The following is a 17,219-nucleotide window of genomic DNA, read 5'->3' as shown; positions in this document are numbered from 1 at the left end:
CTTATTTCCGTGTTTGTTTGGCTTTGTTTCTCTTATTGCAATCTATCGTTTTGGGGCTTATTTCGCCAAGATTTTGCTTTATTCTCGCTGTTTTCTCCAATTAGTGATAGGTTTGCTTGCGAACAAAAGTATTTCCCTTGGGGTTACTTGCGAACTCAAGTATTTCCTATCAAATTGGTATCAAAGCAAGTCGTGGGACTGGTGGAGGGCTGTTTTCGACAAATTTTAGCAGTGATTCTTTGTCCGGAAAAGGAAAATTGCTACTTTTGGAGTTCCGAATCCAGATTTTGTGATTTTACAAACTCTGGATTATGATAGCGGCCAAAAAGTGGATGTGCTGGAGGAAAGGCTTGAAGGAGAGATGAATCAAAGCAAAACCAAAACGACGGTGTAGGAAAGGATTTCCTTCATGGAAGGACCAGTCGCCGATCTCCGGGACATGATGAAGAAGATGTTGGAAATTCAAAACCAAACGGCGGCTTCCGTGGCAAAAGGAGTGGAAGGAAAAAGTACGAATTATGAAATTCGTAGGGAGGAAGATGAGGTGGAAATCATGGAAGGAGAAAGAAGAAGGCCCCATATGGAGCCTGTCCAGAGGGAAGAAAGAGGTGGATATGGGGAACGCCAGGAGAGATACTATGGTCGCTGAGGTGCTGATTTTGAAGACAGAAGGGGGGATTTCAAAGGGGGTTTGGGCTATGGCAGAGTAAGGGAAGATCGGGAAACATGGGGTGGACCTAGCACTTTGGAGAGGGGAAACTATGGAAGAATCAAGGGGAATGGTGGCGACCAAAAGGTGAGGAAGTTGAAGATGCCCATATTCGAAGGAGAAGATGCATATGAGTGAATTTACAAGGTAGAGCGATACTTCGCCTTCAATAGGCTGACGGAGGATGAGAAGCTGACAACAACGGGATTGTGCTTGGAAGGAAAAGCCCTGTCGTGATATCAGTGGAGAGATCAGAGGAGGCCTATCAGAAACTTGAGAGAATTTAAAGATTGCATAATAGAACGTTTCCAGACCGACCGGGGAGGATATTTTTATGAGCAGTTCTTTGCTCTGACACAGGAGGGATCAGTAGCAGACTACCGGGAGCGATTTGAACACCTAGCCAGCAGGGTGGAGCAACTCTCAGATATAGTATTTGAGGGAAATTTCATGAAAGGGTTGAAGGCGGAGATCCGAGCAGCAGGGAAGGTTTTGATGCCTCGTGACTTGGGGGAGGCCATGAAGTTGGCACAATTGTTGGAAAATCAAAGGAATTTGGAGAGCGGAGCCAGGAGTAGTAGTACGGGGGGACTTACAGGATTATGACCACTCATTTAGCACATAAAAGTGCTACAACAAGAGGGAGTCGAGAGGCCACCAAGGAGAAGACAGGAAGAGGTGGAAGAGGGGGAAATTTCAAGGGACTGACAGAGAAAGAGATGCAGGAGAAGGGGGCTAAAGGGTTGTGCTTCAGGTGCTATGAAAAGTACACACCAGGGCATTGGTGCAAGGACCGAACTCTTCAGGTTCTCACCGTCTGCGATGACGAGGAAACTAAGGAGGGAGGTGAGGAGGAGATATAGGAGGAGATGGAGGAGAAGCTACACTTGGATCTGGCTGAGGTTTCCGTGAACTCAATGTTAGGATTCACTATGAATCATACCATGAAGGTGAAGGGCGAGATAGAGGACAGGGAGGTGGTGGTGCTGATTGATAGTGGGGCAGCTCACAATTTCATTTCCACCCTTGTCGTCGACGAATTACGAGTGAGATTGGTGGATACCAGCTGTTATGGGGTGATGATGGGTACTGGGAAGGTGGAGAAGGGCCAGGGGATTTGCAGAGGAGTGCAACTGACGATCCAGGGGATTCAGGTGAGGGAAGATTTTATTCCACCAGAGCTTAGGAGTACAGATATCATCCTAGGGATTAAATGACTGCAAACTTTGGGAGACACTAAAGTGAATTGGGGAGCACTCATGATGGAGTTGATGGTAGATGTAAGGAAGGTGGTGATTAAGGGAGATGTGGGGCTTTCCAAATTCATGGTTTCTACTTTCTCTTAAAACGATGGTGAGGGATATTCAATTTGCTGGCGAAGGGTATTTGGTGGAGTTGCACAGTTTGGAGGGAGCGAGATTGCAGGAGGGAGGGGACATACCCCTCTCCATTCGGCCGTTGATTCAACATTTCCAAGAGGTGTTTCAGCCACCTCAGGGATTGTCACCGTAGAGGGAGCAAGAGCATGCCATCATGTTGAGGGAGGGAGTGTCACCCATTAGTGTACGACCTTATCTCTACCCTCAGTTCCAGAAGGGTGAAATTGAAAAGTTGATTAGAGAAATGCTGGAGGCAGAAATAAGCAGACCCAACATCAATCCTTTCTCTAGTTCAATTCTTTTTGTGAAAAAGAAGGATGACAGCTGGCGTTTTTGCGTGGACTATAGAGCACTCAACAAGAAAACTGTACCTAACAAGTTTCCTATACCAGTTATTGATGAGCTGCTAAATGAATTGAGTAGAACAGTGATCTTCATCAAGATAGACTTGAAATCAGGTTACCATCAGATTTGGATGTAGAAGGAGGATATACCCCATGACGGCCTTTAGAACTCATGAGGGACATTATGAGTTATTGGCAATGTCTTTTTGCCTTTCCAAATCTCCCGCTACTTTTCAGGGCCTTATGAATAAGGTTTTCAAACCTTATGTTAGACGGTTTGTATTGGTATTCTTTGACGATATTCTGGTCTACAACAGGACAGAGGAGGAGCACTTAAAAAGGGTGTTAGAGGTATTGCAGGAGCACCATCGGAGAGCCAACTTGAAGAAATTCTACTTCGCACAAGTCAATGTTGAGTATTTAGGTTATGTTGTATCAAAAGAAGGGGTGACAACAGATCAGTCCAAATTGAGGCAATGCTTAAGTGGTCAGTGCCGAAAAATCATAAGATGCTGAGGAGATTTCTAGGACTGACATGTTACTACATAAGGTTTGTAAACCGGTAAAGCACCATAGCATGACCACTCATTGAGTAGTTGAAGAAGGATGGGTTCTTATGGGGGAGGCGACCATGTTAGCATTAGAGAGCCTGAAGAAGGCGATGACTACGGTGCCGGTCCTAGCTTTGCTAGATTTCACTTAGACCTTCATTGTAGAGACAGATGCGTCTGGATACGGGCTGGGTGCAGTGCTTATGCAGAGTCGTAGGCCCATTGCCTATTTCAGTCAGGTATTGATGGCCATCATTTTGACCATCCAGAAGTGGCGACCCTACCTATTTTGGAGGCATTTCATTGTCAGGACAGATCAACGGAACTTGAAATACCTACTGGAATAGCAGATGGTGGCAAAGGAGCATCAAAGGTGGTTGTCCAAGTTGCTTTGGTACGATTTTGAGATTCAGTACAGGCCAGGGGTGGAGAACAAGGCGTCAGATGTCTTGTCCAGATGTATGGGGGAGCTGCAGACAGTGACACTATCTGTTCCTTTGATGCATGACTTGGAGGCCATTAGAGAAGAAAGTGCTAGAGATGAATGTTTGGGAAAGATCAGGTCAGATTTATTGAAAGAAGAGGTTAGCCACCCAGGGTACTCATTGGAGGGAGACAAACTGCTATATCAGGGGAGATTTATGATGCCCCGGACCTCGATCCACATCCCAAACTTACTCCAGGAGTTTCATGGAAGCGCTGTGGGGGGCCATTCAGGTGTACAGAAGACATACAGGAGGCTAACTACGGAGCTGTATTGGAAGAGATGCATAAAGACGTAGAGGAAAAGGTAGCCAGAGGTTAGATTTGCCAATGGAATAAGTACCTGACCATGTCACCAGGAGGATTACTATAGTCGTTAGCTCTACCGAGAAGAGTGCGGGAGGATACATCTATGGACTTCATAGATGGGATGCCCCGCTCAGAGGGGTTCACAGTGATCTTAGTGGTGGTGGACAGGTTGAGCAAGTATGCATATTTGATCCCCTTTCAACACCCCTACACCGCAGTGACAGTAGCGTCAGCATTCATCAGGGAGGTGGTCAGATTGCACGGAGTACCATAGGCGATCGTACATATAGGGATAAAGTGTTCCTCTGTCATTTCTTGAGGGAGTTGTTCAGGATGGATGACCAGAAGGAAGTATTCAATTAGAGCTTGGAGACGTACCTGAGATGCTTTATGTCAGAGACAACCAAGCTATGAGCTAAGTGGCTATCATGGGTTGAGTACTGGTACAACACATCTTTTCATTCTGCTTCACAGATGACCCCATCAAGGTGTCCCCCATACTTGGTGCACTTTGGGAGTAGCAGTACTCTTGTTTCTTCAGTAGAGGAGTACTCGGAGGAGAGGGACTGAGTGGTAGAGGAGTTGAAGAGGCATCTACTGAGAGCTCAGCAAATTATGAAGAAACAAGCGGATGGGCATATGAAGGACATCCAGTTTGAAGTGGGGGAGAAGGTGTTCTTGAAGTTCCGACCATATAGACAGAAGACAGTCACCAGCAGGAGGAATGAAAAGTTAGCTCCAAGGTACTTTGGGCCTTATGAAGTGCTGGAGAAGATTGTGGCAGTATCATATTGACTAAAATTACCACCATCAGCGACGATACTTCAGGTTTTTCATGTCTCGCAGTTGAGGAAGGCCATTGGTGACTGTCTTGGCTAGAATCTGTCTAATGGGGGCATCTGCAACAAATTTGTAAGTGTTAATTGAGCCTGGATGACGAATTGTGGATGGCAAAAGGAGTTTCTTGTGGCTGCGGTTGAAGGCCAACCTTTGGAGTGGAAGAATAATAGCAGGTTGTTGTTGTTTGCTGTTTGTGGGGATGAGGGATGCTGCTGTTGCTATTAGAGTGGAAGAATAACAGCAGGCCTTAAGGTAGATGTCTTGCTTATTGCAAGAGGGACCATGGATGGTGGACTGCTGCTGGCTGGCAAGTGTGAGACAAAATAATGGCAAAAATTGGACTGTTGTGCCGTGAGAGTGACAGAAGAAAAGCTTAGAAGAAAGCTCTTGCTATGGCATGAGTTTAGTGCAACAAGAGCACCATTTGTCATGCTTCTTGATCTACATTAACAAGGAGAAGACGCCTTTTGAGTAAGTGTGAACTACTTAAGGAAGAAGAAGGGGAAGAAGAGAGACTAGAAAGGGTGAAACTAGAAATCTTTCATTGTATAATCTTTTCTTATAATAGGTGTATTTATAATACTGTGATGAACCAAGTCTACAATATAAAATCGGTTTAGCTAAAACAAATTAAAAATAGAATAAAATAAATAAACTAGTTTTTATTACATATGTGGACCCCTTTGTTATTTATATTGCCAAAACTATGTTGTTGGTTGTCCCACCATGTTTGTAACCCATGTTTCGTATATGGAATATACTATTTTAAGCTCCAATACAATATGTTGATGTATAATAGGGGATGTCCTAGTCAAAATAGTGTGGAATATATTTAATCATTAGACCATGATCAAATTAATATAGTATATAGTCAAAAGGGTATGACTACACTAAAAGATGAACTTAACCAAAATGCATGGCTATTTCAAGATATTTCTTAGTTAAAAGAGTATGACGAAGGGGCTTTTTGATTTGCTAAAAAAAGGAATGCAAAATATTCTATATTTAGGGATTTGAAAATTTTAGTGTTTGGTTTGATGATAAAAGAATACAGAGTAAAGCTTTGAAGAATTCCTTTTTCACTTCATAGTTCACATTTTTTATATATTTTAAATTCTCTCAATTTTTGCCAAATTTCGATATACACCGTAACCTGACCCCGCTGTCGCTGACATCCATCGTTACCCATTTTTCGTCAGTCACCGCTTGCACCTACCGACAGTCTCTTGTAACCACCCATCATCGTCGGCTATAACCGCCACTAATGACCTATCACTACCGTCACTGCTGCCTAGTTGCCTTTGTTTGCACCCACTACTGTCACCACCCACTGGTAGTTGGTGTGTGTAATTTTCATTGGTTGTTTCCATTACCACTGTCATCATCGTTATCACTGTCATCACCATCACTTCGCCGTTCTTGCATGCTGCCTTCCGCCACCATCGCCAACCATCGATTACCACTATAGTTAGGCTTCACAATGCATTCATTTTACTTTAAGTCGAATAAAAAAAGTAATCACTTGTGGTTATTTTATACTAATCCAAATAATTTTAAACATTTCATGTACATTGGATTTCGTTTACATTAATTTTTTTTTTTTTTGCATTTTTTTTAACAAAAAAATAGGCATGAGCATACTGGGATATACTTGGCCAAAGTGGCATGACCGTGTTCATAGAAAGCTTAGTTAAAATGTATAAATTAAAGAATGTCAACATTAGGATGTCAACCAAGCTGATACATTCATGCTGGTGATTCAAAAAAAGGTGGACCAGAGTGGTCTTTAGAAATGGTTTAGCGTAGGTGTTGTGATATGAATGCTATTGGAACCTAAAAAGGTATCAGGGTTGATTTACCTAGAAAGTTGTGTAGGTTATCCTAAAAGATGTACTCTCTTATTGATTAACCTAGAATATTGTGTAACTCACATCAAAACTCAAGTTAAAGGTTTCAAGTTGAATTTAAATGAATCAAATTTGACAATTAATGTGCAGTTGTTATGATAGGATGACCTTATTATGTCTAATGCAAATGCTTAGTGCACATGATCAAGAGAATAACATATGTTTTTAGTATTATAGCCGGATTTTTGCTATATATATTTCTGGTTCAAATCAAATGAAATTTTCACTTGAAATTTAAGATTAAACTTTTTGAAATGATGTTTAGAGTTGATTGTTAAAGATCGAACTTAAATTGCAGTTTAAGGTCAAAATTAAATTCAATCTCATATAGTAATTAATTATTTTGTTAATTAATATTTATATGAAGGCATATGCTGGAAATTAGTCCAATCATAGTCACATTAAATTGTCTAGCTTCTCTATAATATCAAATTAAATAAAGTTGCTTTTCAATATATTAAGGGTATTTTAGAATTTTATTAATCAACTTTCATACATGTCACTTAATTACAAAAAAAAATTATGAAATTATGAAGTAATATATAAATTCAACAACATATTTTGATATGCATAGTATTTATCATTTGAGTTTGATAAATCTAAAGTAATTCTTGATTGAGTTAAATTGATTAATATAATATTTTCATTATTTATAAAATTGCTTTCCAATAATAGGAATTACATATCATTCAATGCACAAGTCCAATGCTTGTCTATGTTGCACTGATACGGATACGACATGATATGGATACAAAACACACAATTCTTAAAAATACAGGATACAGTTATGGCACGGACACGACATTATAATTTATAAATCATATATAAAAATTAAGAAAACAATCAAAACATAATATTTGAAATGACAAAAAAAAAATGAAAGCAATATCATTTATAGCCCTGTAGTTTATAATATCAAAATAAAAGTAAGCATTGAGTCAAGTGAAGATTGAAGAGTTAAAACTCATTGCCTCATAAGAATTTTGTGGCATGATTCCATTAATTATGTTGTTGCATGATTTGGTGTCATGTTTACTGAATAACATATGAGAGCTTTTCCATTTAAGCAGACATATAGACCATCATAATATGACATTTTTAATACATGAAAAAAAAATCAATGCATTACAAATGTAAAATAATTTGATGCCTAATATCGTATTTTCTAGTAAACTGACATCAATGTAAATGGCTCGCTGGTTCGAAAATGAGAGAACATTGCTCGCAGCCGCGGAAGTAAATATGACGTGTCTTTTTTCGAATTTTTTTCGTCTTTCAATAGACGTGTATTCCATAGGCTTGCCCTTTTGAAATTAAATAGTATTTTAATTGGATGCAGCTTTGATCTATCTGACATGTCTTGGTGCCGTATGAGATGCGTATTTGTATCTGACATGTATCCGATACAACACGCCTTCATAAATAGGTGTATCGGTGCAACATAGATGCTTGTGAATCTGGAGCCACATGATCATGCATATCAACAAAATAATTTCAAATAATTTTAGAATTTTATGAAGTTTTTTAATATTTCCATAATTATTGTAGCAGTTATAATGCTTAGAAAAATTATTAAATAAATTAGGGAAAATTGGGGTTATAGCCATACATTCTCTTAGTGATATTTGAAGTTGAAAAATATGCATTGGTTGAGAAAAAAATATATAATTTTATTTTCCCTTAGTTATATTATTTTCCAAAATTAGAGAATTAGGGTATTGACCTCAATACTAGTATCGGGGTTGGGTTGACTGTACATGGTGAGTTTCGAGAGCAAAAAGCACGACATTATGCAAAACTTATCCAACACGTCGACTATAAACCTAAATCACTGAATGCCTTTACACGCGAAATGCCTAATGCCCAGGGCGTTCGGAGCTACTGAAACAGTTAAGATCGACACCTATATTCGCGGGGCTTAAGGCTAATCATTAGAAAGGTACAAAGTTCCCAGCATATAGTAGTAGTACACTACAGGAAATTCATCAATTACCGGCGGTTCTGTAACCGCCAGTAATAACATTGGCTTAATCGGCGGTTTGGCCGCCGGTATTTACCGGCAGTTATTTAATTCAAGCCGCCGGAAATAGCGGCGGTCCAATAACCGTCGGTTAACCTGTCTGTATTATTTCTTACCGGCCCGTTACCGGCGGCTTTAACCGCAGTTGTTAAGTAAATACCGCCGGAAAGCCGTTGGAAAATGCCCTAAAATGAGTCGTCCCGAGCCTTCCATTTCATTTACTCGCCTGCTCCTCTCTCTCCTGCGCGACACTCGCCCCCGTCTCCTCCGCCCTCTCACGATCGAGAAACTCCCTTCGGTCGCCGACAAGGTCCCTCCGGCCGAAGATCTCTCCCCCACTGCAAGGCCGAAGATCTCGCCCCGCTCCCCGCTCCTGCGCAAAACCAGCCTCTTAGTGCGGTAGGTTTTCGTTTTTAGTTTTTTTTTTTTAATTTTGAATTTGTTTTTGATTTTGTACAATGTCATGAGGAATTGGGTTAGAGAATTATTAGGGCTAAAAAAGTTTGTCACTCAAGCGGATATAGGTATGAGAAAGATTGCTCAAGAAAAACCAATCTCTTTCTTCAATCTTTCCTTATGTACATGAGAAAAATTTAGAATTGTTTTCTTTGAGGTAGATTATGCATATTTTAATTATATTTCCCTTGGTGCTAGATCAGAATTCACTTAGAGATGAGGCCAAAATTCTTGTGGGTGCAAGCCCCCTAGATAATTATCTTTTTAAAGCACTCCCGATTAAAGAAATACCTAGGCTCATTTTTTACCAAGTGGTAATTTTATAGGGCTTTAAGCCATAATGTCTAAGGAATCTAATTAACAACCATGAATTTTCCTCATCTTAGTTATTCTAAGTTGATTATGTTGGAAGTACATGCCAAAGATGTGCTTTTGAGATTAATGAGACTCATTCATTGGTAGAAGGCTATTCATACCAATTTCACTAAATTGTTTAGAATAAAAAACATAATCACATGTGGTTCGAAGGTACCATTTGCGAAGAAGAAGAGCTAGTGGGCATGAAGCACTTATTGGTTGTCCACAAGTTATAGTTTGACTTGTTGAAGCATTTCTAAGACACATGAGCTTTTATTTGTAGGCTTGATTTTGATTGTTGGCTTTGTTAGCATGTGAGCTTGCTTGATTCATGTTGGGTTGGGCTTACATAAATAGGAAGTCCCAAGTTTTACATTAATGGATTTGTTAGCTGTACATTTACTCAAATTAATCGGGTGGCTCTTAGGTTCATTGGAAGGCCTAAAGTTTGATGTAATGATTTCTTAGTTGTGTGATGGACAAAATTAAGTATGATGAGGTTTACATTCATTTGAAGATTCATTTTATGTCATCGATGTTATTAATTTGTGTTTAATGTTTATAATTAAGAAATTTGGGACTTTTTTCCCTTAATTTCTTTATTAGATTTTAATGAAAATTTGACTTTTAACTGGACAGAATGGCGAAAAAGGATTCATTTAGCCGACCCCACGTAGTGGGACAAAGGCTTATGTTGTTGTTGTTGAATAACAACATAAAAAAGGGGACTGTAAATTTACAGTCTGCTTTGCAAGAGTACCACATTAACAATCAATACAATACCAACAACAACAAGTACATCAAGCCTTTGTCTGCAACACTTAACTTAGTATTATACTTCTCTTTTAATGGACTATACTTGGCACCATAAAGCATTGCAGGTCTCACCACCATCTTATAGAATTTTCCCTTAAGTTTGAGGGGAACTTTTATATCGCAGAATAAACCCGATGCATTCTTCCACTTCAACCATCGAACTTGAATTCTGCTGATAATATCCCCCATCAATTTCACCATCACTCTGAATAATAGATCCAAGATATCTAAATCGTGTACTCTTATTAATGACTTGATCGCCCAAAGTCACAATCCCATCACTAGGTCTATTGCTACCAAAATTACACTCCATATATTCAGTTTTAAATCTACTCAAGTGAAAACCATTAGGCTCTAAAGTTGACCTCCATAATTCGAGTTTACCTTTAACTCCCTCTCTAGTCTTATCAAAAAGAAGAATATCATCAGCAATAAACATACACCAAGGTATATCCTCTTGCAAATGTCTAGTGAGAGCATCCATGACTAAAACAAAAAGATATGGACTTAAGGCTGATCTTTGATGTAATCCAACCGAATTAGGAAAATACTTGGTCAAACCACCTTGTGTTTGAATACAAGTAATAGCTTTTGCATACTTATCTTTAATGATTTGAATATAAGCATTATTAACTCCTTTCTTTTCAAGAACTCTCCAGATCACTTTTGTTGGAACTTTATCATATGCTTTCTTTAAATCAATAAATATCATATGAGATAGTTATGAGACCTACAATGCATTCCAATTCAACTAAAGTACACTTGTTTGAAAGTATAGTACGTACACTTATTCATAGTGCATATTTTCTAATAATTGATTTCATAACTATGGAGGGATATTTTTGCTTCAATGTCCAAATGACTATCCAAGAAGAGAGATATTGGATGTATAACAGATTGTTACCGGGTTGAAGAGGATTGACAGATGAATTTATGCAGGAAGTTGAGACTTTCATTCAAGTTGCATCTCAACTGCCTTCCTTTAAGTTCGATAAAATATTCAGATGTCCATGTTCGAAGCATAAAAATCAAGCATTCCTCATACCTGATGATGTGAAACTTGATTTATATCGTAGGAGATTTCTTACATACTATTGGATTTGGACCTCACATGATGAGTACGAGCCACACAGAGATACTCATGCCGGTCCATCCACATCTTTTGAAACATTTGATGAAGATCAAATGACTAGACCGTATGAATAACTTATTTTTGATGTAGCAAGTTCTAATTTAAGGGCTAGTGTGGAAGATCCACCAAATGCAGAAACTAAAAATTCTTTGAGTTACTACATGCAACTCAAAAATTAATTTGGGACGGTTGCAAAACTCATTTGGAATAGCCGATTGCAGTGAGGATGCTAAGTATTAAAATTGATCCTCGTGATTGTTTCAATGACTTCATTAGTCTTCTGAAGGAAATTAATCCAACGGATAATTTAATTCTCTCAGATTTGTACCGAACGAAGAAATTAGTATCCAAGTTGGGTCTCACTGCTAAAAAAATTGATTGTTGTATCAATAGATTGTATGTTATACTACAAGGTGATGCAACAGAAGTTTATTGTCGCACCTGCAATGCGTCTCGGTTTAAGACAAACTCGGGAAAACAATATCGTCAAAAGAAAGATGTTCCATATTCTCATTTATTTTATTTATTGATCATTCCAAGACTTCAACGACTCTATGCATCAATGAGTTCAGTAGGCCATATGATATGACATACGAAGAAATTAACAAACAGTATGTTATTTATCATCCATCAGATGCTGAAGTGTGGAAACATTTTGATCGAGTACATTCTTCATTTGCTGCTGAACACCGCAACATAAGATTGAGATTATGTGCCGATGGTTTTACCCTATGTAGTCAAGCAGCTACACCGTACTCTTGTTGGCTAGTTATACTAACACAATACAACCTTCCTCTAGAGATGTGTATGATTACTCCGTACATGTTCTTAACACTTAAAATACCTGGACCACATAATCCAAAAGCAAAAATTGACATTTTTTTACAACCATTAATTGGTGATCTCATGTTATTATGGGAAGAAGGTGTTCTCACATATGACATATCAACAAACCAAAATTTTTTCCTTAGAGCTGCATTGCTTTGGACTATTGGATATCTTCCAGCTTATAGTATGTTGTCTGGTTGGAGCACAGCAGGAATATTAACTTGCCCTTACTGCATTGAGAATACTAAAGCTTTCACACTAAAACATTGAAGGAAAAATACATTGTTTGATTGTCATCGTATGTTCCTTCCAATTGATCATTAATTTAGAAGAAATAAGGAAGCATTCGTTAAAAACAGAGTTGAGAGGTCACCTCCTCCATCTAGATTAAGTGGTGATGATGTACTACAGAGACTTTCTGCTTTCCAACAATTATTGATTTTCCAATGTTATTAATTGCTTTTTTTAATATATATGGCTTCAAGTGACGATCCTCCTCGTAGATCCTTTTCCTTAAAGTTTTCTCGAAAAAAGTTGAGTATTAATTCTAACAGACCTAGACAGCCTGATGAAAGTGAGGGGCAGAGATCCGTTCCACCAGTTATACCATCACCACCACCACCTAGGAGTCAGCAGTAGTCCCCTAGTGAGCACGATCAGGATCAGTCATATCCACCTATTGTTGTACCACCACCCTTTCCTGGGTACCTCCCTCCTCCGTCGATGAGTCCTCGATTTCCCTCTCCATATCAGGCACATGTAGCTTCATTCTATCTATATTACCCCCCACCATTATCACAAACTGGTCCATCCACCGTCCCTTACCTTCTTACCCCCACCCATATTATTACCCATATCTTGTACAGCCATAACACGGTGGACCATCTAGACCAGCAGAGGTTGGTGTTGGGGATCATGCATCTGCAACAGATAAGCGTTAATACATTGAGCCTGAGAGCGATACGTAAGTTTAGTTTATGTTATTAAGTTTCTTGTATTTTGATATATTATATGTTATTGTCAAAAACATTAACCTGCAGCATCAATCCTTCAAGACCTACTCACAGATTCAGAATATCATAAGGAACAAATATGATGCTCCTTACTTATCATGGAAGAAGATTCTAAAGAAAATTTGGGATATGTGGTTTGAAGAATTTCAGGTATACTTATTTGACATGAATTCAAATATTTGATTTAATTTGTATTAATATTTTTTGTTATGACTATATTTTTTTACAGAAAGAATTTAGGTGGTTGTCTGAGTATAACACGAGGATCAGAACAAATTTTAAGAGGAGAGGATTGACCTGTCTTATGGACATGTTCACGGACATTAGAAAGTCCGGGCAGCGTCCAATATGGATTGGAGAGGGCGTATGGCAGATCTGAGTAGAGCTTGGGTGAGCCCTGAGTTCATAAAAATAAGATAGCAGAATAAGCATAACAGAGCATCTGACTGTGGGGGTTTAGGAAACTCTCTTCATGCTGGTGGATCTGTTCCTCATACGGAACATAGACGACGACTTGTAAAAGCTTTAAATTAGTTTAATAAATATATTTATATTATTATAAATATAACTTCTATTTTCAGAAAGAGTTTCTTGGTCGGGAGCCTACACCGCTGGAGTTGCATACGAGAACTCACCAACATCAAGCTGACCATCAGTGGGTTGATGAAAAGGATAAAAAGGCTCATGTGAATATAATTTTTTGGAGTTTGAGAATATAAATTTATTATAATAAAACTCATTCTAATATCAATATATTTTATGGATTTATTCTCGCAGGATGATTTTGTACGAGCTCGGGAAAGTCATCAGTCCACTGGTAAGTTATCATCTTCAGGATCGACCCAGTATTCTGAGTATCATACATGGTCAGATGTTGTTGGAGGAAGGCAAAGGGGGAGGGTATATGGCTTGGGTTCACAAGGTTATGCTTATGGGGGCAGTTAATCCACCCTAGCATTTTATGATCGTAGTGGAGATGAAGAAAGTGTAAGCCAGAGGGTTGGAGCGTTGACGAGAGAGATAGAAGAGATGAGAAATGTTCAAAATGAGAAGCAGACAAAGCTGCGATCCTACAGAGATGAAAATCAAAAGAAGAAAGAGTAAGAGCAGCCACATGCATTATCAGACAGCGAGGACACGTAGGAAGATTAATACTCTTTTTTGTTTGATGAACTTATTGTAAACTTATTTGGTTTGATGAACTTATGTGTAAATTTAGGATGAACTTATTTGGTTTGACTTATTTATTGGTTATGAACTTATTATGAGTTGATTTGTTTTGATGAATATATTTGTGATAATTGTTGTGATTGATTATAGTGGCGTGTTGCCCATATTTGTGAAAATTGTTGTATTTTCTGTGCAGGTTTAGAGTTTAGGATGAAAATAAATAGAGGGGAGGCTGTCATTTTTTTTAAATGCTACAAGTTTCCGGCGGCTTACCGACGGTTTGGCTGCCGGAAACTTCGATACCGGACGGCTAATATAAGACGCCGGAAGATTACTATTACCGCTGGTAGTTTCCGGCGGTTTACCGGCGGTTTCCGGCGGTTCTCCGGCGATTCGCCGGCGGTGGCGCCGCCGGTAATTCCTTCGGTTATGACTGCCGGTAAACCGCCGGTTTGTTACCGATGATATTCCGGCGGTTTGGCCGCCAGAAATATCCAACCAAACCGGCGGTTACACAGTCGGTATGCCGCTAGTAAATAACCGGTGGTCACCAGCGTTATGACCGCCGGAAAACTACCGGCGGTACGGGCCGTCAGTAAACTGCCGGTGCGTAAAACTACCAGAAACGGTTTCCTACACGGTTTTTACTAGCAGATTTTAAATCGCCGCAAAAGCCGCTGGTTTTTTCCAAAACCGTCTGAATTCTTATGATAACCGTCGGAACAAGCCGCCTGTAATAAGTGATTTTTTCCTGTAGTGGTTGTTTTTAGGTTTTAAAATTGAATTTATGGTTTTTAAGATTGCAAATTTATCACCGTATATTTAAAGCAGGTGATAGGGGAATGATGATGAACCCGATGAAGATCCATTGTTCCATCGTCGCGGGTCATCATAGTTCCTAGTCTACTTAGTTAGAGGAGGTAATTGGCCTAACCTGATCGAAGGATCTTTGTCGGCAGCCATGAGTTGTGTTATCCTGGGGATCTTTTAGATTTGGGGTCGTACTGACTCAGTGTTTAAAACAATTTGGAACACCCTAAGTTAGGTTTAATTTGATCTAATTAATTCAATTTTATTGAATTGATCAAATGATTAAAATATATGAAATATTTCTAAATGAGGTCCTTGCTTTTATGGCCATATTAATGCTCGCAAATTTAAATAAATTCTCATATTCAACAAATGGATTGGATGAGTATATGATGATAAATGAAAATATATATGAAAATATTTAGGTGATTGTACACATACGTATGCTTTTTATTTTAATACAGAATAAACAATAATGTAAAACTAATATATGTATAGATCTGATGTATAAATAAGAATAAAAATATTGCCCTTAGGCTAATAATGATGATTTATGTGCATTCACTTTATACATTTTTGTATATGCCAATAAAGTAGTTATGTTTTATTATATATTCTTGTTTTGATATGATTTCACTTACCAGAATGTCTTCTGCAGAATTCTTTCAGAAAAAGATAGTTTGGAAGCTTGTAATAAGCTTCACGCTGCTGGCCCTCAAAAGGTTTGCTTTCAAGTACTCAACGTTTGATGCTTTTGTTAACACGTGCAAACTGGTGGAAAATCTGCTACACGTTTTTACTTTAGTGCAAGATTGGCCTTTTTGGGAATGCTTAGAATTTTTCATATTGATTGGCTCTGGTTGTGTGTTAAAATTTTAGTGAGTGAGTGAGAGAGAGAGAGAGAGTAAACATTTCAAGTTTCATTTTTCTTGCGGGATTCAACAACTGTGATTTTATGTGAACCAATTTTCGTGAGTTCAGCAGCATTTATACTAACGCAGTGCCTTTTGTTTCGAGTTGCAAGAAAATACTCGCCCATTTTCCGAAATGCATAGCTTCCTAGTATACAGCTACCGGAATCATTTTGTTGCTTTTAATAAACATTACAAAGAGTTCAAATCCTTTTTCACATTCGTTAAGAAAAAGGAACCTTTCTTCCTTTAAACATTATCATTCTATACCATTAAAAATGTAAACTCACACTAGCACAGTAAGGACTTATCATCTGCTGGTTCTTCATATTTGTAGTTCAGCTTGGCATTGGGCTTGGTATTGCCGCCAAACCAGTGCAGCTCTATGAAATGCTATAGGACTGTGACTAATCTGAGCATGGGAAATCATAGCTAATTGTGGGCTCTGAAAATTTGTGCTCGGCTATTCTGTGAGTGTGGTTCTAGGTTAAATTTTTAGAAGAAAAATTATATATTAGATAAGACATTTCTCAGATATTTTATCATTATTTTATGTATCATTTAAAGTATCCCTACCAATCACAATAAGACAATTTTATGATTAATTATCCCTATCAATCACAAGAAAGAACTTTCGATTAAGGCTAGTTGTTAGTTTCTAAATACTTGACTTATAATAGCAACATTTTGGATTTGTATAGAGAAAATATACCGCATTTAGTGTAGAGCTGATAGTAGCAGAAATGATGATGAACTCGATCAAGATCCCATGATTTTCTCATCCCCACTTTTCATGACTTCAGTCTACTTTATCATAAAAGGTAGTTTACCCAACCTACCTCAAGCATCTTTATCTTCACTTTGCAACGGGGCTTTGTAGGCCTATAATAGATATATATTTAAGAGGATAATTTTAAATCAACCTTAGTTAATAGAGGGCTTTGTATTCTATCAGGTATATATATATATATATATATATATATTAATTAAATTTTATTAAAAAAAAAATCAAATCCCTAGCCTCATATATCCCACATAGTCTAGGACTCAGCCCCTAATCATGAGATGTTTGTGAAGTATCATCCAATTCCTTGAAAAAAAAAAAAATCTTAACCTATTGGACATTCCAACTCTCTCATTTTCTAATACTCAAAAATAAAAGAATCATAAACTAGTGCCATCAT

General features: G+C 38.3%; 1 protein-coding gene across 5 annotated transcripts in view; it reads left to right on the top strand.

Annotated features, from left to right (window-relative positions):
- Positions 1–17,219, top strand: part of LOC110107278 (pyridoxal kinase) — a 109,959-nt gene that overhangs the window by 51,468 nt on the left and 41,272 nt on the right. For all 5 annotated transcript variants that reach the window (XR_002304341.2, XM_020837481.2, XM_020837482.2 and 2 more), the window contains exon 8: positions 15,783–15,846. Coding sequence is in view for 4 of the 5 variants with exons in the window: in XM_020837481.2 (XP_020693140.1) it covers positions 15,783–15,846 (64 nt within the window). In the remaining variant the exon portion in view is untranslated. The remainder of the gene's footprint in view (positions 1–15,782; positions 15,847–17,219) is intronic.

The sequence above is a fragment of the Dendrobium catenatum genome, unplaced genomic scaffold, assembly GCF_001605985.2.
Source record: "Dendrobium catenatum unplaced genomic scaffold, ASM160598v2 fragScaff_scaffold_96, whole genome shotgun sequence".
Taxonomy (NCBI): domain Eukaryota; kingdom Viridiplantae; phylum Streptophyta; class Magnoliopsida; order Asparagales; family Orchidaceae; genus Dendrobium; species Dendrobium catenatum.
The sequence above is the reverse complement of the archived record's forward strand: the minus strand, read 5'-3'. Positions and strand labels throughout refer to the sequence as shown.